Raw genomic sequence first — 26238 nt, forward strand, 5'->3', positions numbered from 1 at the left:
GAGTTTTAAATTCATGGTTCCTGTCTTGGAAAGAGATAAAGCTTAGAGATGCAGGAAAAACCAAAGGCTTGAAAGCACTTTAAGACTCCACATTCCTCAGCAATCTCCCATCAGCTACCACCTAGCCTCAGAAGTGCCTCTCACAAGGAAATACTCTACATTGTTGATGTTTTGTCTGGTAGTCTCGGCTGTAATATAATGTTAAAGCTAGCTCCTTTTTTTAACAACTTTTGACAGGAATGGCTGACTTGCCATGGTTGTTCAGTTCCAGGAAAGGATTTCTGCTGCAGATCCCTCAACCTCCACTTCTAAATGCAGTTATGGTTTTGTCCAGCCCAGATTTAGACATTTTTTGGCTCCCTACTGAGCCCACTGGCTCTCTCCTACATTCTTTGTTGATCACCTGCCTCTCACTATACCAGGAGCCTTGGGGCTGCGTGCCCAGCACCTACAATTTAGGCATTGCAAAACCACATCTCTGCATCCATTTAGCCCTGAAGCTTTTATCTTTGTGGCAAATTATTAACTAAGTCAGGGACATGAAAAACATCTACACAAGGAGATGCTGCATTTCCTTTGGAAGTTGTCCACACATTGAAAATAGTGTTTTACTTAGCCTGGTTGCTCTTCTCCACCACTCACCTTCCAGGAGGCATGGGAGAACATTGTTCATTCCACTCTACAAAAAAATTTCTCACAACAAGGATTGTTTACTTGTCTCCTCTGAATGACCTTTTCCTGAGACTAAGCAAATCCATATCCCTTCAAGAGTGCACTTTTTAAGCATATTAATATTTTATGGTGTTCACTGCTAATTTTCCTGTAGCATTTCTTCAAGTGTAGTGTCCAAAACAAGACAGTGTACTTAGGCTAAGCCTCACCAGTGCCAAGTAGAGCAGAATAATTACCTCAGTGTTTTACCCAAAACACTGCTGTTAGTGTACCCTCAAATGACATTTGTTTTTCTGCATCTCCCAATTTGCCTAGTGCATAGTTCACAACAACCAACTGATCCATTCCTGCACTACTGCTGCCTTATCAGTTATTCTTCATTTCACAAATCATGCATTTGATCTGTGTTTTCTCCCAAGATTGCATTTTGTGCTTGTTTTATTACAGTGCAGCTTATTGATTTCAGGCAAGCTCTCCAATCTGTGATGATCAATGTGAGTCCCAATCCTGTTCTCCAAATCATCCTCTCCCAGCCGGTGCTCTCAGGAGTTGAATTAAGCTCTCTCTTTCCCCACAGCCTACTTATTGTTGAGAACATTGGAGCTGCAACAGACACCTGCAGGACTGTACTTGGCACATCCAAATTTGGCAGTGAATTGTGGATAGCACTTTTGTATGATTCAAACATTATATACTCATTCCAATCTCTTTTTTATTTAGATCTCATTAAATGGTTTTGTTTATAGGAGTAAAGGCTTTGGACACTAACAAAGTTGACACGTATTACCTCTATGTCTTGACACACTTGGCTAGTTAGTCCTTCAAATAAGGACACTGAATTAATTTGAAGTGATATGTTGTTGATTAATCCATGCCAATATGTTTCACTGCCTTCTTATCACTTATGTGCTTACAAATTGATTAATAATTGACTCTCATTATCATGGTTACGCTGATGGATTTATACTTCCCAGGACTCTCTTTGCTCTTTTTTAGGCTTGTAAACACATGCCTCTGGCATCAATGTCCTCAAGCAAGTCACTTAGGGTGTGAGTCCTCATTAACTTCATCCAGTCAAGAGCTGGACACTAATTAGGAGAGAGATTCAGTCCCTCACACAGAGCAATGAGATATATGGTCTAGTACTATGTTAAGTACTACAGTATCCAAAACTTGGGGCTTGTGGATATGACACAGGATCAACAGGAGATCTGCACCTTTCTGAGAGCTCAGCTGGAATTTGCATGCAGGTTATCCATGTGGGATACCTGAGAACATTTAGAACAGGATAGGGCATCTGCATCTACGTTAAAGTAACTGCTCTCCTAAGTACAAGGTGCTCATTAGTGGTCGAGAGGAAAAGATAGGTACAACAAACCACCTTCAGGAGGGAATTGTTTTAAGGTGGAGTCTGGTGGCCTGTGAAGACGCCACTCTTGGTTCACTGGCAACAGAAGGAACTGAAACAATTCACCTCCAAGTTAAAGGACTAATATTTAGGCAGCTACATGTTTCTCAAGGCATTCTGCCATTTAAATGATTCAAAAGCCTGAAATGAGTTTTGAAGTACTCAAGCACCTTGCACTCAGTCTGGCCCATACTTAGTCTGGCTGATTTTTCAGCACTACTGAAGATATGCCATGAAGGAAGCTAATTACTCCAAATTACTTCTAGACCATCTTTACATGCTTATAGGTCTCTAACAACTACAAAGAGAACCTACCCTGTTAAAACTTTAGCTTGGGTGTTTTTGTTGATTCAGAGGAATCCAGGGTTTTATAACTCAGCCCTACCTACTAAATGCAGCCTTTTCACTCATTCTTTGGTGAGAGCTTACAGGGTACTCTGATCTTTGGTAACAGAGCCATATGCACCCAAGGGAGCTGCATTAAGCAGTACAAACTGTGAAACTGGGAATTTGCATGAGCTGGGCTAACACCTCCCTCCAAATCTACAGACAGGACACCGGTGGCAAGACATGCCTAACATAACAATATGCAATAAATTTGGAAAATTATATATCACATAAATATCACATCAGATAACAAATTTTTAAAAAATGTTTTTGTTACAAAAACTCTCAAGACGTCTTCTGGACATAGCAAGTCCCAAAGCTGTGTGAGCACTGCAAATGCCCTGCATGCATACAGTCAGGCTCATCTGATATACAAGGTCTTTATGTTCAATTATAGCTTAATGAATGAATGAATAAATGATGTAGAATATGTGTGAGCAAGAGATAGCTTGAGAAAGCAGCTTTTCCATCATCTGTGCCTTTATTTGCAAGCTGTCAGAAACCTGTAGGAAAGGTTCCACTGCCTGTATCTTACAGGCTGTTTGATTTAATCCATGCCTCCATTGGCTTCCCAATCAACAGAGGCAGCAAGGAGTTACCAGATCCAAATGAGCTGCTGCAATTTCCCACCACCGCATGGGGACTGAACCTGAATTACCCTGGGCCACCTGTCCTCCTCACCACTGCAATGTACAGTAGAGGGATTTAGGCCTTATTTGTAATCCTTTGTCTGCAGCCTCGTTGTTTGGGTGGGGCTGCACCTGTTCATGGCGAGTGGGAATCCCTTAATTATGGCTGTGGGACCGGGCAGTGAGAGCTGGCCCTGCGCACTGGCACACAAAGGCTTAGGGCAATGTGTGTGAATTCAGTGCCCTCTTTCTGCCATGCCAGCATTCATTGCAAATCCTCCAGAGGTCTTCACGGCTCAGCTGCATTCCCAGGGCATCTGCCTGGTGTTTCACACACCAGATTGTCCTCTCCTTAGCGGGCAGAGATGCTGCCTCCCTTTATTTTGGATCCCTGGGGACTGCAATTGTTTAGGAATAACAGCCAAGAGACAATAACACATTTTAAGGTGCACTTTTGGTTATGATACTGCCAGTTCTTTACTGTTAACAGGTGCAAACAGAGTTTACCTGGTGAACATATCCCCATTTCTTTGAAGGGTCATTTACATAACAATAGCTTGAGCCTTGACACATCCAGGTTACACTCTCTAAGGAGTCCTCAGAGATGCTGTCACCCACGGTGTCAACACAGGCTGGGGATGAAGAGATCAAGAGCAGCCCTGCCTTGAAGGGCTTGGGGGTTCTGCTGGGTGAGAGGCTGGACAAGATCCAGCCACATGCACCCACAGCCCAGAAAGCCAAATGTGTCCTGGGCTGCATCAAAAGCAGCGAGGGAAGTTGGTCGACGGAGGAGATTCCGCCCCTCTATCCCACTCTGGTGAGACCCCACCTGCAGTGCTGCATCCAGCTCTGGGGTCCCCAGCACAGGTAGGACAGCTGGAGCCAGTCCGGAAGAGGCCATGAAGTTGACTAGAGGGATCTTTCCTATGAAGAAAGGCTAAGAAAATTTGGATTCTTCAGGCTGGAAAAGAGAAGGCTGACTTAATTGTCACCTTTCAGTACCTGAAGGGAGCCTACAAGAAAGATGGAGAGAGACTATTTACAGTGGTATGTAGTGCTAGGACAAGAGAGAATGGCTTTAAGTTGAGAGTACGTTTAGATTACACTTTATGAAGAAATTACTTACTGTAAAGCTAGTAAGGCACTGGAACAGGCTGCTCCTATCCTCCTGCTGCAGAGGAGTTCTGGATGCCCCATCTCTTGATGTGCACAAGGCTGAATAGGGCTCAGAGCACCCTGGTGTAGTGAAAGGTGTTCCTGCCCATGACAGGAGGGTTGTATCCTTTAGCTCCCTTCAAACCCAAACCATTCTATGATTCTATGACCCTGATCTCTTCCAGCTACCTGCTGAAACCCCTGTCCAGGCCGCCTCACTTCAGTGGGTACCTCATTCCTTTTCTCCCCTGCCCTGTGCCTGGAATCACCATCTTTTGCTCCTTCTTCTCCTTCCCTACCCGAGATTTACCCCTCTTCGTTTCAAATGTTATTGTCTCTCACCAAATGGCAGCAGAGAAGACACTGATGGCACAGCCAGCCTCCACTTTTTAATTCCAGAGGCAAATGCCACACAGAGCTCTCAGGACTGTAAGCAAGTTTGTGCCTGGATTGCACTCCGGGCTGAGAGTGTGACTGATTCAGATGGAAACTGGGATGTACCTGACTGCAAAAATGGATCAAGCTCGCGTTAAGTGTGAACACAGACACCCCCAAAACGCACAACAGAATAGTCGTTCCACCTTTTCCCAGGGCAGCTCTCCGGGTTCCCCAGGGGAGAAGCGGGCAGGAGCGGGAGCCTCGGGGCTCTGCCGCCACCTCGTGACGCCGCTCGGAGCCGGGAGCGGCGCTGGGATGGCTCCGCCGCCGGGAACACCGTGACACTGCCGAAACAGCCCTGGAAAACAGAATGATGCTTTCTCCCTAGCTCTCACTACGAGCGGCGTTCCATCTGCCGTGCGGCTGCCCCGTGAGCTGCCCGGTGTCCGCGCCCGGCGGTGCCGCTCAGCCCGCACCGGCTCCGGGAGGAGGCTGCCGCCGGCTCCGGGCACAGGGCGCCGGGTCCCGCTGAGGACGGACGACTCCCGTGAAGAGAAAGGGGCTTAGCTGGTGCTCCCTCCGTCCCGTCACAGCACCTGGACACCCCCTGCTCCCCTTGCTCCTTGGCAACGTGCAGATGAGGGAGCATCCCTCCGTACCTTCTTTGAACCTGTTGTAACAGCTACGAGGATAACTAGGGTTGAGAGCCAGCTGTTGCTAGGCTTATATGACAAATGAGAGATTCAGATGTAAGATTGATAGTAATTAGATTGCCACCTGCTATCGCTTTAATCCGCATCCCGGATTTTTAATTGTTAAGGGGGGGTGGGGGCAGTTGGCATATGAATACATGAGGACTATCTTGTAAGGCACAATGCATTAGGATTGTATCCCAGACATCACAATTAGGGCTGCCCGTTTTTTGGTTTTACCCTCCACTGTGAATTTTGGCCTAATTTTTCAACATTTTCCTCCTGAGTTTTCTAGGACTTATGTACTCTGTCCTTCCTTCCATCCATCCATTTGTTTGTTTGTTTGCTTGTAGCAAACGCAGACAACTTCATTTTCGGCTTGGATAGCACTTTCCAGTTTGGCTTCCTGACAACCTTCTGCATCAAGTGGCCTGCATTCATTGGCATTGTGTCTGATTTTCATCGTGTTCCTCTCTGAGGCCTATTCCTCCTGGCTGTTACCCAGGTGAGCAGTTCTGCTGCAGCCAGTGATAATAGCTGTCAGTAATTAGTACTTAAACAGATTTGTAGGGTTGGGGCTCACTTCTTCCCCCCAGCTTTGGATAGCATCAATCTACTTTCAAGTCATGCTTCATCAGAAAAAGAGAACACCAAGAATTTTGAAAGGTTTGCTATCAGGTTCCACAAAGGGATATGCTTGGGAGAAACACGTTGGTTTTGTTGGAGACACACACAAAATAGACTACAATTTGCATAAGGAGCTGAGAGAGAACTAAATGAGGGGTCGAGGGAAGGGGTTTCATTGACTTCAAAGAGTATTAGATCAGATTCATGCAGACCATCTGCAAGTTCTTTTGATGCACCAGCAAACTGGAGATAACAAGCCTCTCTTCTCTACATGCCCTGTGTAGGGCATTATGTGAAGAAGGACTTTGAGCCTGGCAGTGGTGCAAGCTACTCTTAGAAGACAAAGTAGGTCCATATAATATGTTTGGGGGAAGCTGTTTTTTCGAGGTGATTGACTGCTGCAGCAGGTTTGAAAGCAAACATACCCTAGATGTCACTGCAGAGCAGTCATTTGAGTTGCAATGTGTTTCAAGGGAAAATTGTCAAAACACTTTGGAATATCAGATTTATTTGAGGTGGCTCTCAGTAGTCATCGTCCGTCTCTCTCCAGAACCACCCAACCATATGCCATACCTCCACAGAACAGGATCCCAAAACTCTACCCTGATACCTTTGGCAGGCAGAATGTCACCTCCTTCATGCTACACCCCCACGCCTCATATTCCCACTTACTCCCTTTACCACATCTCACCCCGTGAGGTGTTCCTGCTGTGGAGTAGCCCAGTCTCATCATCCTGGCTGTGTCACATCTCCACAGCACACACCTTGCCATGGTTCCATCAAATGGCTTTGTTCGCCTTTCTCCATCCAGAAGAGTGGTTCTGATGGCAGATAGGGGTAGGTCCTTGCAGTGGTAGCCACAGGCTGGGAAATCCTCACAAGCACAGCTGTACACCTCTGATTAGCTGTAGTTATCTGCTGAGAGGTGCTTAAGGGACTTCATGTTAAATACTATGGTGTGGGTGCAGCAGAGGAGCTTTATTGCCTCTTTGGAGAAGTTCATCTGCTTCCTCCGTTTGGGAAACATTTATCAATTGGCAATTTCTGGCTATTCTTGAGGCAGGAGTAGAGCAAGAGGGTGAAATTTTGCAGTAAAGATATTGGCACAGGGGTAATAGAAATAAAAATAACAACAGGATCAAAATAATAAGCCATCATAAGTATTTCTACAGCCCTGTCCATCTGCGTATGTCAAACAATTTTCAAGAGCTAAAAGAATCAAGTCTCTCAGCAGTGCTCATACACCAGAAATACGCATTTTCTTTCACCTATTGCTTAACTGCTGTCACCCCTGAGTTAGGAGAGAGAAGCCGTTCATTGCTCAAGGCAATGATGCCTTGTGATTTAGGGTATGAGATGCTAACTCAAACTGTAAGACAAGGCAGCATTTAGAGAGTTGGCCAGGCCACTGCCACTGCCTTACAAAAACAGCCATGGATCTTTAACACCAAGTGGTCAGGCCCTCAGTTTGACGTCTCAGCTGATAAAACAGGAAAGGTGAAAGCAGGGGCAGAACCAATCTTTTAACAGCTGGCTATAGGAGAAGACAAATTTGTAAACTGTAAGAGGGACAAAGGAAAAACATTTACCCCCTGCTTTTAATAGAGATTCATTCATAAAACTTAAGTGAAGGCTACAAGGTCATAGAAAGTTACATGTGATCCAGTATTGGAAAATGCCCTTCTTACAGACTAAGCCCAGAGGCAGAGGCTATTTGAGCTATTGCCGAAGAGAAGTGTCATGGAGGCCCCTTTTCTCCTTCTCTGGGGGCCTAAGGAAACTCCAGCTAGACATATTGTACATGACAAGGTTTAACGATCTTTGTTCATAATGGATCCAAGCATGAATACCCAAGTGCATTCAGGAGAGGCCCAGGACTAAGAGGTAAGATGTAAAGCCTGAAATAGTGAGGGAACATTTTCTGGACTGGGATAGGGTCATTCCTGGGGCAGTGAACGTATGCGGGTTCATTCTGCACCTGGTATTCTGATTAACAGTGAGGTCAATCTCCTGAACTTCCCAACCATGAACACCTGCTTCTAGCACTGCTCATATCCTAGCCCTTCACAAAGCTTTCTCCTTCAGTAATCCCAGGAAATGCATAGGCATCCCATGTCTCTGTCAGAACTATCCCCAAGAGACTTTGATACCAGGGAGGATTGATCTCAGCTCTCTAATTTCCTAGAACTCACAGACAGTTCTTCAGCTGACATCCACCAGCTGTGTCATCATCCTTCAGTGCTGACTCCTCTGAAAAGGAGAACGCGAATTCTTGTTGCCCCTGACTCCAGCACCATCCTCTGTGTTGCCTTTGCCTCTTCCTTGGAAGTTGGGCAACAGTTGCTGTTCTTTCCTGTTCCTTTTCCTGCTATTACAAGACGTCTGGATCCATCTTTTGATCTTCCATAAATGACACCTGAGCAAAGATGACCTGGCTGTGGTCCACATTTCTACATCTCATACATTAGTAGTGCAACAGGGCAGCACAGCCTTTGTTTCCTGAATGAAGCAGGCTGTGCAAGAATTCCTCATTAATTTTTATCATCTTTTTCCGATTTCTGTGGCAACTCCTCTGCCTCTGGTGAGTTTTTCTGGAAGTCACTTTGTAAATGTTGTCAAACTCTGCGTGCAAGGCAGGCGAGCAGAATGAGCACAGAGAACATTTGCTCTGGCAGGGGGTCCAAGCTTGGAGCCTGCCGGGGATCCAAGCCCTGGAGCCTGCCGGGGATCCAAGCCCGGAGCACAGGCAGGGGGCTGCTGGCTCGGACGTGTGTTTGCTCATCTCTCGGGCACCGAGGGGTGCGAACTGAGTGTTGGCTGGGAAGGTTCAGGCACAAGGTAAGGGTGAGTGCAGTCAAGAGAGCCAGAGCCCAGGGAGGAGAAGCGAGGAAAGATACCACAGAGCAACAGAGGAAAAAAAAAAAAAAAAAAAAAAAAAAAAAAAAAAACACAACCACCCAAACAAACAAAACAAACAAACAAACAAAAAAACCCCACCACAACAAAAGAAAAGACAGTAAAAGGGAGCGCAATAATGGGCATGCATTTCTCTTTCTTCTGCCCCATGGCAAGCTGCCAATCTCTTCCACACAAATTCCTCAGTGCTGCTAAAACCAGTCCCCTTGGACACACCTGCCTTGAGACAAATTCTTTTAGTCTTGAAAAAATCTGGGCACTCCTTCAATAAAGCGCTTTGCTTTTAAACTGCTTTGCCTTTGTGAATTTTGGCAGCAGCTCACTCTCGGAAAGCTTTTGAGAATCCTTTCTGTAATCAGATTTCCCTGCTCTGCCCCGGGAGACTGTGGGAGAGTCACTTCCCACAGCTGTCCCCCAGCTTCCAATTCTGTGACGTGTGGCTCACCACTACCTCAAAGGGCTGGGGCGAGGCATCGTTTGTGCGTGAAGAGCTGTGAAATCCATGAGGGTGACGGGCACTGAGCATACAGGACATGCTGTGAGCGTTACCATCAGCTCATCACTCGGGTATGGCAGGAGGCATATGGAGCAGGCACAGGAGTATGGCTTAAAACACTTCACCACCCAGTGCAAAACGTCATTAAATGAATGAAAGAGGAGGCAGTGGAGTCATGTGAAAGGACTTATTTCTTCTACACAATTGAGCCAAGGTTGAAGACCAGAAAATACAAATAGGCTTAGGAGTACTAGCTAAATACTCAGAAAAAAAGGAAAAACTCAAGCTGAGACTTTTCCAGTTCCTTCTCATGCAGGCTGTCCCCTGAGCCACCTCATGCTGGACGTGTTTAGGGGTGGCAAAAATCCTGTATGTGCACTGACAGTAGTCTCTCTTCTTTTCCTGTACTGACCAAAATTAGACTATGCTGTCCGCAAGAATAAAAAAGGATCCGAACGATTTGCAGCATGGTGCAACAGAAAAGAGCATCACTACACTTCTGTGGATACACAGCTAAAATAGTAGGCATTATGATTTCTGCCCATTTCTGCCCATTCTGATTTTCTTCTGAGTGAAGTTTCGTTTCTAGTAATACAAGAGTAACCTGCTCCTTCTTTCTTATTTTCTATTTTTTCTATAATTTCTAACCTCATTTATTTATTTATTAATTTATTACTACACTTGCTCTGAGAAAGAGGTTAACTTTTGCTCTTTTTGAGCCAAGTTGCCTGTGTTGGCTTAGATTTGGTTTTAATACCACAGCTGGAAAACCAGTGCTAAGTTTCCCTCTTCTTTTTTGGCAATTTACATCCTTTCTCTGCTAAACAATCAATTACCAAGACAAGTTTCAAAAAAGTAGGAAGATATGGATGCTGTCACGAACCATGCAGAGTCTAATTCTGGCTTGGCTGCAAATTTAATTTGAAATCTTGAGCAAGTCAATTAAATTTTCCTCATCAAGTCTTCCCTCAGCAAAAGAGGGAATAGTTACTTACCTTGTAGAGATGCTGTAAAGACTAAGAAAGTTATTAAATAGTTTATTTAAGATGTAAAAAAATCTCTTAAGAATTATGCAGAAACCTCAACTAGGATTTATAAAAAGACTGTTTAAAAACACAATGGGATAATAAGCATCACCATTGAAACTAATTAATGAAATAACCATGGCAAAAAGTCCTCAGATATGAAAAACAGAACATAAATCTGCAGTTGCCTGGCAGAGTATATTCCACTCAGAAAAGCAACTCCTCTTTATTCACTATGGTGGAAAAAGTAATTACAGATACATGAAGAAATTCTTGTAACTTATGATACTCCTTGATAATACCTCCCATTATTATTTGTCTTTATTTTTCATGATCTTATAACACATTGGGCCTTTAGTTGGGATGTGTCCTGGTGTGGTTGGTACCACAGACACAGAAGACAATGAAGAGCACTGTCCCAAAGAGCTTTTGGTCAGAGAGCTCAAATATCCAACAGTTCACATCGCACTCTAAGGTGATGTGCCATTACTCTGATTTTATACACATGGTCAAATTTTCTCCTTTTCCCCTGTTTCATGCAGAGCAGAACAAGGCTGCTTATCTCAGTGTCTGGTCCCCCCCTCAGTGGGGGTTTTGCTGTTTGCTTGGTGACATCCCACTGTAGTGCAGGTCAGGTGCTGTTCTTGGAGCTACGGATCTGTTCATGGGATTATGTATCAGTAACACTGCACAAGCTGAACTGGGACCTTCCAGGACTCTTTCCTCAGGTCACGATGCTCTGTGAGTCAGGAGGCACCAGCTGCTGCTTCCCAAACATCCAGTTGCGTGCAAGGATCTTTGTAGGTGTGAAATAAAGGTGCTCTCTGCTCTGGCAAGCTCCCTCTGTCAGTAGTCAGTACTAACTTGCCAGTTTACTAAGGGCTGATCCCACCAGCCATCTCCATCCATCCAAGGTACTAAGAGTGTGGTTTGCACACAGGTCTGTGTGGATATTTGTTTTGTCACCTTCCGTCTGTTTTGTTTGTATGGCACTTCCATTTGTAAAAGGTGTCAGTGAGACCCAGAATCTCTGGGGACAAGAAAAAAAACACGTATTTTGCCAGTTCTGTTCTACTTTAGGCCACTTGCAAAAGTAAGGAGCATTTTCATTGGTATCCCAGCCAAAAGTCACTCTTCTAAGGCAGGTGCTGGCTTCACCCACCAGCATTCAGCTAAACGCTGGAGTACTCGTGGGAACACCTTCCCCATTTCTGAGAGAACTCACTCCTGTCAGGAAGCATGAGGAAAAAAGGCTGGCTGACTACAGAATGCCTTTAAAGTCAAAAAAACTTTTCAGTAGCTGTGCAATAGATTTTAAGACAAACAGTGAAAGAAAGTATATCAGGATAAGGGGGGACATGAATTCAGTTAGTGCAAAGACAGTGATTTCTGTACAACCTGTGAAGACTCTTGAGAGCAGAGACCTGAGCAGGCTGGACATGCACAGCCTGGTCAGAGCAGACAGAAAAACGGTGGGTGATGCAAGGGCAACCTGAGAGGCAGAGCATGATGCAGCAGCATGTTAGTGCTGTTAACAGACACCTCTGATGGCAGTGGGACTGTCACCAGCTGTGACACTACATAAAATCAGTAGTACCAAGTGTTGGCTTCACTCATGCTGCTTCAGACCTCTGCTGGGCTTTGTGCCATTCTGGTTTAGGTTGGCTGGAGTGATCTTTGTTTCTATGATGGTTTTGGATTTCTGGAGTTATGATGTCAGGGAATTGAAAAGTTCCCCGGAAGAATGCAGAGGAGATAGAAAAACCTCAGAGCTCCAAGACAGAAGGAGCAGAAGTAAATCCAGTGAAGTAGAGGTCCATTTTCTGACAACATTAAACAGCTTTAAGACTACACTAGTAAATGAACACACCCTTTTTATCACTGAGGCAACCAAAGTGGGGAGAGTGGAAACAGGCTGTCATAGGTAAAGCCAAATGAGATGTTGCCTAGTAACTCTCAGCAGGGAAGCATTTAAACCCGGCCAGTTTAGTGAAGCTGATGTTCTGAGTCAGAGATTATTTTCTCTGGAAAAAATTTTGAAGGAAGGCTCAATTTAACAGACATAGGATTTATTTTGCTGTTAGGGCAAACCATAATGACAACACTTGGGAGAATGCCAAAGTGTTTACAAACTTGTATAAGGAAGAACAGACAAAGCATCAAAAGCAACACTTTACTGAGCCTGGTTTTTGATGCTGATTTATTTCCCCCAAATACAGTAAATTCCATATTAATTTTTATTTTTGGATTCTGAAATACAAAAGTGATAACAGAAGTCTGAAAAATATTACACGTATCATTACATTATTATCATATAATTGCTGTAAGAGAAATTTCTGGAGCAGATCCTATTTCAACTGTGCTATTGGACACAGAATCAAAATAATTGATTTAAAAGAAGAAAGACTCCATGTCTCCACTGGTTCCATTGCCTGAAATAGTTTTAATTAGGTGCTCATTCAGGACTTTGCTTTTATGGGTTCACAGAAAAGTCACTTGGCTCAGCTAAAGGTCTCTCACATCAGGGGGAAAAAACTGCCTCAGACCTTATTTGAAGATTCATGTTATTTTTGCTTCCCTTTAGAAGGATATGATGATTTTACAGAAGTATGAGCTTTGCCATGATCAGCCATGTACATCTGTGTTCCCGAGTGCCACAACTACTTCTCAGAATAGGCAGTCAGGTTCAGGAGAGCACCTCATTTCAGCAGCTTCAATACAGTTAATGATGGTAGCTGTGAACGTGAACTATTGCACAGATTTTTTTTTTTTTAATTAAAAAACACAATAAGCAGATCGACACACCACAGTAACCACAAAAAGACAGACTGCCAAAGAGTTACAGCAAAAATATGTATTTTATCAATGATAACAGCCAGAAAACAAAGCTACAACACCATGGATACTAAAATTTGAGTGATATATTAAAAGCATGAGAATTTTTCACAAGCATAATGTATGAGCAGAAAAAGAATTTCTGCAAGCCAGAGCGAGCCACTTCTCACTGACCAGGGCCTGGTTTGAAGTTTAATGAAACGCTGTTGATACAGAACCTCTGCCCAGAAGGTGTGGGTCCATCATCAAACACGTGCCCTAGGTGGGCTTCACACTGCAACAGAAATTATTACTGGTTTATTATTGTATTGCTACAGAATGACAGAATAATTTAGGTTGGAAAAGACCTCTCATTCACGGAGCCCATCTTTGATCACTAGCATGGTGCTAATTGCCATGTCCAGTTGTTTCTTGAACACCTCCAGTTGACTTCACCATTGCCCTGGTATCCATTCCAATGCTTAACAACCGTTTTCATGAGGAAATTTCTGTTGATGTTTAGTCTGGACCTCCCTGGTACAGACTGAGGTCATGTCCTCTGGTCCTGTCTCCAGACATCTGCGAGAAGAGGCCAACCCCACCTGGCTGCACCCTCCTTTCAGGCAGTTACAGAGATCAATAAAAACACCCCGACCTCCTTTTCTCTAGGCTAAACACCCCCTGCTCCCTCAGCTGCTCCTCAATAGACTTGTGCTCCAGACCCTTCCCCAGCTGCATTGCCCTTCTCTGGACTCTCTCCAGCACCACAATGTCCTCCCTGAACTGAGGGGCCCAGAACTGAACTCAGGATTTGAGGTGTGGCCTCAGCAGTGCCCAGTGCAGGGGATGGTCACTGCCCTGCTCCTGCTGGCCACTCTGTTGCTGATCCAGGCCAGGATGCCATTGGCCTCTTGGCCACCTGGGCACACCCTGGCTCACGTTCAGCTGCTGTTGTCCAGCACTCCCAGGACCTTTTCCAACTTGCATCTTTCCAGCCACTCTGCCCCAGGCTGTAGCACTGCAGGGGTTGTTGTGACCCAAGGGCAGGAGCAGGCACAGGCACTTGGCCTTGGTGAACCTCAGAGCTCTGGCCTCTCCCCATCAATGCAGCCTGTCCAGATGCCCCTGCAGAGCCTTCCTGCCCTCCAGCACATCAGCACTCCCAGCCACCTCAGTGTGTGTCTGCAGACTGACTGAGGGGGCCCTGGATCCCCTCATGAGGATCATGGATAAAGATATTAAACAGAACTGGTGCCAGCACTGAGCACTGGGGAACACTGATGGTGACTAGAAACCGTTGTCATTGCATTATTACCACTGGAATTATGGACCAACATTATGCTGGTACTTACTGTGCTATCCTGAATTAAAAAACTTACATGATTAAATCACTGTTGAGTTGTGTGAGGGGGAGAGCTCTGGGGAGTGACAAGGAATCACATCTTGTCAGTGGGCAGGTATCTGCCCCCAAAGAAGCAGACCCCAGAAGAGAAAGACAAAAGGTATTCATGCCAGAAAGTATAGGAAATAAATGAGAGGATCTAGACATCTCAATATATCATGAAAAATTCAAGGTAATTAATAAGTCATTGTAGATCATTCTGACAGATCAACTCAGGATTCCCCTCTCAATTTATGGAGGTGAAAAAATTAGACACGAGATAGCTACAGGTGACATTACAAAATTGGGAGGTCTTCAGCTGGGGTTCTTGAAGGCTCTTGCTGCGTATGCTGCAAATGTGAACTCTTCCAAGCTAATGGACTGCAGCAAATTCTTGTTACATTTGCAGATGTACCTAAGCCTGCTGCAAGTACACTGGAGGACATAATTAACAACAGTTTACAAAAACAGACACACACAGACACAAAAAACCAACCAAATCTAAGATGCAATTAGTGAAATTCAATTGCATATTTTCATACCTTAACAAAAGTAAGAGACAGGTTCAGGGTTGGGAAGAAATGGTTAAGGGTGGCAGTTCTTTAGAAAAAGAACCTGGATTTGGGACAGTAGGTCCCAAATAAATGTGTGTCTGTGTAATATGGTCTGTGGAAAGGTAAAGGTGTGAGGAGAGGAATATCATTTCTAACACACCTGAACAGCCTCTAACCCCTGCTGCAGGCTGGGCCCAGCTGCAGTGCTAACTCCAACCTGGCACTGTACTACAAGAAGGAAAATAGTCAACTGAGAAGAATGCAAAATAGAGCAACAGGATGATGGGCACACCAAAAAGCACTGCATAAAAAGGAACTGTTGAAGGAACTGGACCTTTCTAGTCCAGAAAAGAGATGACCGAGGGAGACAAAACAGCTAGAAAAAATAAATGAGTGGCTTCTGTGAAACAAGAGAATCCACAGAAAATAGCTGTGGAGACACAGGGCACAGCCACCACCCTGCAGGCCAAATAGTAATGGCTGCAAATGGCTTCAATGGCTGGTGTCTCAACCTCTGCATATTTTAAGAATATCTACAGCAAATATTTAACAAGACTGAATGAGGAAGATCTGTCCCTGTGATGGGCCAAATGCATGGACCCCATCTCAGGGTCTCTTCTACCATCTCTTGTCACAACTTGCAGCACACATTGAGTAAATTTTCTGTCTAAACTCCAGCCTTTGGCTATACATACACAATTGCTTTCCCCAGTCACATACTTCCCTTCACCTCAGACTGAGAAAGAATGGCTCCAGCGATACTGTAATTCTTGCTGCTGTATTTAGGTAGATTAACTCATAGGCAAAAAGAAAACTTACCTGCTAAGTTTTGTGGTTTTGTGTATCATCTCCCAAATAAACATACCTGTTTGCAGACGACTTCAGTCCTAGTTAACCCCAGTGAGTTATCTGGTCGTCTCATGATATTTGTATTACTTTCATCTCTGCCACAAGTTCCATAAGCCTCAGAAAAAGATGGCCATCCAGTCCCAGAATTGTACTTCTTCTCTGAGCTACAGTGGAAACCAGATCTCCTTGTTAATTAATAACAGAAATATTACAAAAGAGTCTGCTTCTATTAAGAACATTGGCTTTCCCCCTCATTCCTCTGTTGTACCAATATTAATTATATTTGGCACAGTAGAAGTTTTCTCATTGGCATCAAACTGTACTGGAAACTCTCTTCCAAAGGGAATTTTCAGTCAGCTCACAACAGGAGAATTTACCTCACTGTTTTTATTTCAATGACAGGTTAGTATTTTATATAGCTTAGAAAAGGTTTTTTCTGACAACTATGCAATACTAACATTATGCTATAGTGTTAAGCTGAATTGCACCTACAGAGTTGCACTTTGAAGCCTGACCCTATCCAGCAATCTCAGAGAAGAGAGTTTACAAGAAGAAACGAAGAACAGACAACGGCTGGGCTGGCCCTCCAGACCTGACTCATGACTGAGGGTGATAGAGGCTTTGTCTTGCAGTCAGCCCTCAAGCTGGTTTGGAACATCAAACAGAGCCTTGCTCAAACCATCAGTGAACCAATGACAAATCCTCACAGCACAAAGATCTACTTTTCCAAAGAGATTATTGCAGCCGTAAGAAACAGCACAACAGACTGTGGGTGCCTCCTGTTAACATCCAGGGGGACCAACACTGTGTAGCTGCATCTTAAAACCTAGGGCATATTGACAAATATGATCAAAAGATATTTTAGGGGGTTGGTACAGAAATGAGATAATCCCTCCTGTTAAAAATGGTGCAAGCTTTGACAGCAATTCTCTTATCAAAGAGGGACCTAGCATGAGTTAGAACAAGAAATGAATAGGTCCACACACTTTTCAAATAAGTGGTCTGGAGAGTCACCACAACCATTTCCTCACGATTTCTCGTAGGTTTTTCCCAGTTTCACAAACCCAATGCTCTTACTGGCATCTAGTGGTGAATGGAGACATCAGCACCACTAGCAGCTCTTGATCAAGGGGGTTGAAATAGTTAGGACAGAATTTAAAACGAAGTATGTATATATATATATGTCATGCATATTTTGGTGGGTTATTCACATGGTGAAGAAAAATCTGAAAATATTGATTACAGTGTATTTTAGAAAGATAAGGCAAAAAAACTGTACAAAAAGCTTAAAAAAATCCAACCCAAAGAACAGTGCATGACTCAGCATTTTTATAACCATCTGTCCGGGGTTGTCATTGAGTAATGCAGCTGTGGAAATAAAAGATTTGCCAGCACAGAATCACCAGAGGGTAGTTTTTGTGTGGGCTGTTGCTCAGTCATTAACATCAATGCAGAAATAGCCATGAGAAATTCTCTCCTTCCCCTCCTCTCCATAAAACTGGAGAGAAATAGGACACAGCACAGGAGCAGCCTGCTCCAAAGCAAATGCAGTTTGCAGACTCTGTGTTTGTACATCAAGGTCCTTAGGGCTCCAGGCCTGTTTCTTTCCAGACAAAGGAGGCTCCCTGCTTTCCCTGCCACAAAACCAGATGAACACACTCCCTACCAGCCACAGAGTCCCCAAGAATGACCTGGGGGACACATATCCATACAGGACTTCTGAGCTTCCCTGACATCCATCTCTTCTGTTTCTTTTTTATCAAAACTTGATTTTTTGACACAGGAATCCTTATGTTTATTCACACATAGATACAAAGATCCTCTTTGAAAACCCACAGAGTCTTTAGGAAGGTCTTTAGCACTGTGTGGGTTTTGCATCTGACCCTGACTGACTCTGTCCCTTACATGCTGCTCACAAGACTTAAGTTTATTGTAGATGTTTTCCACTGCTAAAGGAACAATCTTTTGAGCTGTTAAACTAGCTCTCAACAGAAATGGTCTCTGTGTGGTTTTATTAACAGTAATGTCACTTAGATTCTCTAACAGAAACATTTTCGTACCCAAAAATATTGTTGTTCAAGATCATATTTGTCCTTTGAAGTATTTCACCACTTAATTTATGGATAAATGGACTTTCCCTAAACATATGAATTAGATTAGACCTCAACACACCATTCCTCCAGCACATGTCATTTACTTTGATCCCTATTTCAGTCGTCCTGGATGGAATCCAGATAATTCTAAAAAGTGCTTTTTGCTGTATGAATCTCAGCTGTAGGTTTATGATTTGATGAAGGTTTGAGATTTCATGAAAGCATCACAATTTGCTGTCTATAAAGGTTAGGGGCTTGTTCCATGTATTTCCAACTCTTTCAAAAGTGTATTTGGTAGTAGAAGGTAATAAATTCTGGTATAAATGTATACACACATGTTCCAAAGAAAGGAAGAAATACTTCATGTTTACCTGTAGCTAATGAGCTAATGCATTTGGAAAAAAAATAAATTAACGAACTAGGAAATAAATAGGATGAATGAATCTCTTATTCATTAAGAGCTTTCCATTTCGCCCCCTCATTGCTTGTGTTCTCCAAAGTGCAATATCTCCATAGAAAATATATTTTCAGATTATTTTTTCACATTTAGTAGTTTCCAATTTTCTTACAAGGCTTTTTTTTTTTTTTCTCTTGAAAGTTTGGCCTTTTTTGTCTGTGAGGCTTAACATTATCTTGTGCTGCAAAGAAAAGTGCTTATATTCTCTGAAAGCTGGATAGTGCAAAGGGCAGCCTGACTGTTTGGTTATCTTGTTGTTTTGTTACTAGTTTAACAACAGAAGCAATTCCCTCCTGTGTTTGTCTCTCTTCACGCTGGCCTGTCAATATCAATTGCCTAATACAAAAGATGCCAAAACCGAAGGAAAATCTGAAGGAATGGAAGGAACTCTTTCACAGCTTAGTGATTTACAGTTTCTCTAATTTATCTGAATTTTCCAGAAGTGTTTTTAGGTTTTATATTTATCTCCAGAATATTTTGTAATACTGAGCTAACATCAGAAATTAATTTATTTAGAAGTGTTCATTAGCAAACCTCTAGAGAAGAATTATACATTTAAGCAAATGCATGTTTGCATAACAATAGTTTTCTGCACTTGGCCAAAGGATAATTAATTGTACACAATTATCATTTAATTGATTAGTTTAGGTTTATTTTCAATACATCCATTACATTTCCCTCTCCTTTCTTATTATCCAAATCTCTTGATCCTTAGCATCCCATTTGAAGTTCTGATCTCTATTTCATCCTTTAAATCAGTCACATTTCATTCAATTTTCAATTGGGAATAAATAAGGACTATTTTCTAGACCAAAAATATGAGAAACTGTGTTTCCTGGTTCAGTTACAGAGAACAGAACACCCCCTGCACATCCTACTCCAAGGCACTCTATTTCCTTTTACTTAGATGTTAATGAAGTTGCAAAATATGTAGTATTGTAAAGAGCACAGAGGTTAACTGTGCAATCATTTGCAGCTAGGCTTTAAAAAGTAGATGTAACCAAAAAGGCAAGAATAGTAGAATTTAATTTAGGGAACAAGGAGGAGGTGGTGGTGAAGAGAAAGTCTCAGCTGCAGCATGGGGGACCCAGCAATAAGAACATCACAACAGCAGACAAAGGCAGAGCAAAGTGTCTCCAGCCCAGCAGCACGAGTGGCAGAAGATGAGTATGGGGGAGCACAAGAACAGAGTAAACACACAGTGATACTCATGCATAAATACATGCATATGCAGCAGCTTGTGGCTTAAGGGCCTCTTAAACAGAGAATTATTACAAAAAAAAAATAAAAGGAGTGTGTCGGAAGAAACAGGCAGATCACAGTGTGACAGCTGTGCGCTGACCACTGGCAATCCTCATCAGCTCGGGGAAAAGGCAAACCATGTGTCTGTGTCACCACAGGCATCCTGGAATTCTTACACACAGCACCTGGGCACCAAGGGATTGTTCTTCTGACCAACACTTTCCATGCCATTCATGAAAAGACATTGCCCTTCCTGCCACAATTAGTGTTAAAGATGCTGTGAAATCCAGAGGATGTTACCTGAAGAGGGGGGCATTGCAGCACACACAGCAGTATATTCCTGCTTCTGTGTTATTCAGATAGATCCCACTGAATGGCTTTTAAAATAGGAAGGAAAAAAGAGAAGTTAATAATGCTGGTCTTTAAAAGCTCACCATCTGGAAGAAGCATGTAGGAATCAGATTCAAAACAGGAGAAAAACCATAAAAAGAAGGCTTTGCAGGGGGGCTTTGAAGAACAAACATTAGCAGCCCGGAGAAATGAAGGGGAGGATGCCTTTGGATTAGTAGTGAAGACTACCCCCTACCCCCACAATCTTTGAGACCAGTCAGATGCATAAATCATCCAGGTACCAAGGATGGAGTCGTGACCTCCAAGAAACTGGTGAAATGTGCAGGATCCCAAAGGCCAGGGCTCTGCTATGGACTGCCACAACTTAAAACTGGCTTTAAAAAGGACTTTCCTTTTTAAGGACTTTCCAGTCGGATACCAGGATTCTTATTTTACAGATATGGATTTGGGCACAGTTCACATGGTACATGCTCCACATGTGCAGAAATCTGGGCTAGGGACAACCAGCACCCCACCCACAACACTACATGGCTTCCTTCACAGGAGGAGGAATCATGGGGACATGTGGCTGGGTGATCTGGCACCTGAGGGAGAACCCATCTCCTGAAGGGAGCACTGTTTTCAAGATTTTCATGGCTAATGTACATATGGTCATAAAAAGGAGACTGCAGGATAAAAATATAATCTCCCTGTCTTCTGGAGGGACCTCTACTCCCACCACACAAACAGTTGATCTGGCAGCAAAGCATCCCAGAAAAAAAAAAAAAAAACAACCCAATAAAATATGAAAAGAATGCAGAATGTTTTTTCATCTGCAAAACAGTCTGGGTCAGAACAAAATCCACCCTGTTCCGTATGTTGAGTCTAACTTTCATCCACAGGAAAAAGGGGGAAATCCTGTAAAGAAACTGAGTGGTGACAGTTCCCCAGGGCAGGTTTATTCTGTGCCCAGCAGGAAGAGGAGATGGCTCACCCTTGGACAGCATTAGCTCTTTTGCTTACCGGCTCAGTTCCTCTTTCACGTGTAACATAGAATTGCTCTGGAGTCAATTTTTTTTTCCAGTCTGTAGCAGCAGCTGCTTCAGCTTGTTTAGTGAGGCGGCCTGTGTCTTCAATTAGATATAGAAAGATAATTCAGTAAGATAGCTTAGATTCCATTGATGCTTTTCATCATCATCTCAGTTCTCCCAAAGTTTCTATGAGCCCAGACCAAGCACAGAGGACAGTTCAGGGACATGAGCAGGGGCAAGTGCAGGACTTTGCATCTGCTTTCCATTTGGTGTGCTACATCCGGAGAGCAGCTCCAGCAAAGCACTTGGGAAGGCTTGTAAAGGAAATGGGCACCTATGAGCCAAGGTACCACCTACTCTCCCAGCGCAGCCCTCTCCCCTGGCTCGGGATAACTGCTGGGCTGCTGCTGCTCCTTCTTCATCCCTGGGTATCACTAAGAGGTTTGGCAAACCTCTTGGAAACCCTCAGAAACCAGAAGTGATGTTCATCTGTGGGCTGTGGAACAGTGGTAACTTCCACAGGCCCCAGTGAAAAGTGGTGCTAAGAGGGAGGAGTAAGAAAGCAACACCTACAGCCCAAGATAAATGGGGCCATAGTTAAGTGAGGGGACACACAACAGCAGAGCAGGAGTCACCCATCATGGTGCAACCCTCCAGCAACAGATCATGTGAGGCTGTACACGCCATGAACACCCATGGTGGTACAGGATTGGCAAGGAATTAATAGACTGGCTGAAAAACAGCGAGTAAGATAGTTTAATGCCTTCCTAATCAAAAAGTCTGAGGTGGGGAACTATCTCCCATCAGCACGGGATCCTTGAAAAACAATCAGCTCCTGAGGAATGACTTGCCTGCATTCAACTCCTGCAAGGTAGAGTTGCGACTGAGGGGGGAGGGCAGGGGGAAATGAATTTGAAAATGATAGTTTAACAAAAAAGCCCTTAGAGCTCAGCCTGCCAGTTCAAGACAAAAACCTACAGCACGCTAACACAGCCCTCCCTAAGCGGCCAGAAGCCGGCGAGCAGGGGGATGCCCGTTCCCCTCCCATGCCGCAGAGGGTACCTGAGGCTCCGTGCGCGGCGCGGGCGGCGCTCGGCAGCGGGCGGCGGAGCAGGAGCGGGAGCAGCAGGCGGCGGCTCCCGAGCATCCTCCCCAGCCCCCCGGCAGCCATAGCGGCGGGCCGGCACCGGGGAAGGCCCTGTGTAATCCCTGCCTTCCACCTACAGAATCAGACATCATAAAAGCGATGAGTAAAGCACCCGCTTAAATGCCGATGCAGCATTTGCAGGTAAAGGTTTCGATCGCTTCTTACCGAGAGGCAAAGGGACCAGCTTAAAAAAGGACATTCGCTGCAGCCGGAAACGTAACAAAATCCTGCTGAGACATTTGCTTGCAGCTATTCTAGGTTGTTTCCAAGGAGAACAGGTCTGGTACTTGCATGCAAAAGCGCTCTTGCTGTCCTGGATGAGGATTACAGGCACTGGGTACTTGCATGCAAAAGCGCTCTTGCTGTCCTGGATGAGGATTACAGGCACTGCTCTCAGCGCTGTTGAAGGAGGAATGGCGAAGGGGCTGTGCCAGCTGAAGGTTTCCTGTTTTCGCGGGGTGATTTGCAGTCGCAGCTGCCTTGGCTTGGCCTATAAATATACCTGTAATAGGACACCAGTGTCAGTTTGGCAGCCCGACCTTAAAGGTAGACCTAAACACGAGTTAGTGTTCCAGGTTAAGCCTTAATGCTACTGTCTGCTTTTCTTCCAGCAGTTACATTTCTGATTTGGAATTATTTCATCATTTCAGACGGCTGTGGAAAGACGTGTTTTGATTACGTTGGATAACAAAGCTAATAATGATGTTTAATACAAATTCACTTTCTTTTAGTCTAATTCTTCTAGCTTAATTCTAAAATCATAGCTTTAAAAAAACGTCTTGTGTGATCAGCCCTGTATATACAGGTTTGTATTGAACTGTCCTTGTGCCTCAGACAGTGAGTTCCATGGCAGCTGAGGACATCCAACACAGCATCTGAGCAGTTCTACGGCTGTAATCACTGCCTCTGCTCGGATCCACAGAGCATTGCACCAAAGGATGGGGCTCAGCAAGGCTCCTTCTACGTGGTTCTGTCTGCACTGTCTGCAGTGGCAGGGGGGAGCAGGGCACACAGCTGATCTATGGCTTTGTCCTGTGTAGTAAGACATGGTGGAGCAAAGCCAGAGTACCTGGATAAAAATCCTGGAGTGTGATGCCTGTGTGAGTTCACAGGACTGTGATTCAGGATATTAGGAGAGCAGTGCTGCTGGCAGGGAGGAGAGGGCTTTGCCACCCCACTTTGGTGCTGGCAGAAGGCAGCATCCGTGCTATAGGCAAAGAGACAACATTTTTCTATGTTCAGCCATTTTGGAAGTGATGGTCCTGTGATCTTTCCCAACACTTTCTGGCTTACCCCTATGGGATCTTATATCAGTTATTTAGCCATGGTTTAGGAGGGAGTTGGAATATGTTAGGAAGCTCTTGGTGAGGAGAGACCAAATTGACACTTCCCCAGTTCTGGCAAGTGGTTTAGGGCTAGAAAGTGGTAGCAGGTGATGGTGTTACTTCTGGCTTCTGTCTCCAGATCAACTGTAGAAAAGAGGCATTTACCTCACATTTCTGGTCTTAATCTCGCTCAGATGGTGTTTGCTCCTGAGGAGAACAGGTAATCAATAGAGTTCTCCCTGAATTATCTGAGAAATGAAGTAGGGTGAGAGAAAGTGGTTAGTCCTGAAACTTGCATGTTTTCATGTAATTGACATCGATTTAACTGGTGTTTTTTTAAAAAGACAAAATTAAATAAAAATGAACTGTCAGTATCTTTCTTGCAGGTCTCTGTTACTGGTACTATCCCAAAATGCAGCAGTTTTGAGGTACTGGGAATTAAACCAACACAAGTCTGCTGCTATATCATTTTCTTCCGGTTCTGGAGGAGGGAAGTGGGTGCCTGGGGGGCAGTGGGAGCAGAAGGAGCACAAGGCATCAGGCTCACCAGCCGAAGCCTCATCATTCTCTCAGTTACCCAGTTCACTACTAGCCACTCCTTGATTAAAATAAGGAGGGTGGTGGAAGAGACAGATCCCATTCATCCCAACAGCTGTGATCCATATTTGAGGTGGTACATGGCAGAGCAGGAGAAAATTCTCCATTTTCCCTCCAACAGAAGCCTGACCTGCAGCCATGCAAACCAACATGATAGGTCTTCCTCAAGTGGAAAACAACCTCCCCAGCTGGAGGTAATTAATTTTTCAGATCTTCAGTGCTGAAAAACCGAATCATTGTCCTGTCATGTCTGTAATGTTGCCTCCCATGGTTACAGCACACACCAAGCCGTGTAGCTAGGCAGACATCCGGCCTGCCTTCCTCCCCACAGACTGTTCTGAAAGCCAATTAAGCTGTTACTTAATTTTCCTCCTATTTTTCTTCCTTCCTTATGCACAAGGGAAAACACTTAAAAATCCCCCTAGCTACATTATGTAAATTTTCAAGTAAATTCTCCGTGAGTTGTAATTCAGCAGATTTATTGTTAAAAACATCACCTGTGTCCAGCATGTACACAAGCTACAGCCAGGGAAAGGTCACCCATCCAAAGCACAGTGTCCCCTTAGACACGTGTAGATGGGGAGAAGCTCCTCAGCTCCTCCTGTTGTGTGGCTCTGTGCCGAGGCAGCAGCAGCATCACGTGTGTAGGCGAGAGCAGGAGGGAATAGGGAAGCAGTCACAACCCAGACTATCCTGCTAATATTTATTCAGGCTCCAGCCATTTCCCAGCTCAGGCTCTGTCTTGACTGACGGCTGTGGGGAGAAGCAGAGCATCACGTACTGCCTACGCTGGTAGATACTGAGCAGTCAGCCAGGAAGCAATGAGGTGCAGAAATGAAAAAAGCTCTGTTCAAATTCAAACCTCTGCTTATGCAGCTTTTGTTAATAAAGCCCCTTGACATTACCACATACAGAAAAAAACACTGAAATTGTGCTGGTTTTATTTTGTATGCATTTGCATGCAATCGGTTTTCCTCTGCTCATTGTCAGACCTAATGCATGTCCCCTCCTATGGTGTGGGTCCACTGAAACACGTGGGAGCTCACTATGCAACAATTTGCCTTGGGCCTGCCATATGTAGGAGTGCTGTGTGCCCAGGTGCCTGGGGAGTGAAGAACAGGAGTCTGGCATCAGCCCTTCAGTGGTGGGTTGTATCTGTGGGGGGTTCTGTTTCCTCCAAGGAAACCCTCAATGCTTTTGTAGGAGATACTGCAGACCTCCACATCCTTCCTCAGCAGTCTTCTCTCTCCTTAACAGACTTGATACAGGTCCACAGCCAGCCTCTAGCCACTCAGGTGTGATGCAACTATGAACTCTTGGTATATGGAGATACTGTTTCCACATGGAAACATTATCTAAAGATATGTGGCAGTGCTCTGGTGCTGAATTCCAGTGATGGAAAGGGATTTTGGCAAAATTTATGCAAAGCAGAAATGTCAAAGTACCTTGGAAAAGGGTACTCCTGGTTTCCAGAGACACACAGAGACTGAATGCAAACTGAACCTCCCTGAAGCTGATCTGTGGAGTCTGCTTAGATTCATTCATGGATCAGCCCGATGTGATTCAGGTCAAAGAGATCATCAGAAATATTGAACACACAACTTCTTGTTTTGTTTGTTTTATGTTTTAATCTCTTTTTGCTAATCATAAGCTATAGGATACCTGATTATTCAAACCTTTGTCTTTGGAAAGTGATAGGTCATATTTGTGGACTAGCTTAAGTGGGGGACTTCTCTTGGAGTCTAAGGGTGGAATTTGCACAGAGCAGGATAGAGTAGAACAGAATAGTTCCAATTGGAAGAGGTCTATGGATTTGGTCCACTGTGATAAATGCTTTGAGTTGGATTAGACCAAATGCCTCCATAGTCCTGTCCAGTATAAATTATTCTAGGATTCTAAATGCTTTGAGAAATTTCTTGCATAACAAGTGGAAGCATGAATTCGAAGTTAAATGGATAGTTTGCAATCACTCCTTGACAGAAAACTCAACTCTGCAATTGAGCCACTGGTTCAGCTAAAAGTAGACATGCAGT

The 26238-nt window shown here is 44.2% G+C and overlaps 1 protein-coding gene across 1 annotated transcript; it reads right to left on the bottom strand.

The window, feature by feature from the left end:
- Positions 1-12433: 12433 nt before the first annotated feature.
- Positions 12434-22322, bottom strand: MSRB2 (methionine sulfoxide reductase B2). Its single transcript, XM_066323194.1, has 5 exons — positions 22199-22322; positions 21129-21235; positions 20076-20152; positions 16000-16147; positions 12434-13494 (listed from the first exon to the last, which is right to left on the bottom strand). Exons 1-5 carry the CDS (start codon positions 22305-22307, stop codon positions 13387-13389), a joined length of 549 nt encoding a protein of 182 aa, XP_066179291.1. The 5' UTR covers positions 22308-22322; the 3' UTR covers positions 12434-13386.
- Between the last annotated feature and the right edge of the window lie 3916 nt (positions 22323-26238).

The sequence above is a fragment of the Sylvia atricapilla genome, chromosome 1 (genome assembly GCF_009819655.1).
Source record: "Sylvia atricapilla isolate bSylAtr1 chromosome 1, bSylAtr1.pri, whole genome shotgun sequence".
Taxonomy (NCBI): Eukaryota; Metazoa; Chordata; class Aves; order Passeriformes; family Sylviidae; genus Sylvia; species Sylvia atricapilla.

Excerpts from the sequence above, each read along its gene's own strand:
- MSRB2 (XM_066323194.1), bottom strand. The coding sequence starts at position 22,307 with ATGGCTGCCGGGGGGCTGGGGAGGATGCTCGGGAGCCGCCGCCTGCTG. Across the intron at positions 20,153-21,128 it reads GTGAAAGAGGAACTGAGCCG|CCATTCAGTGGGATCTATCT; the intron begins GTAAGCAAAAGA and ends CTATTTTAAAAG. Across the intron at positions 13,495-15,999 it reads CTGAAGTCGTCTGCAAACAG|TGTGAAGCCCACCTAGGGCA; the intron begins GTATGTTTATTT and ends TTTCTGTTGCAG.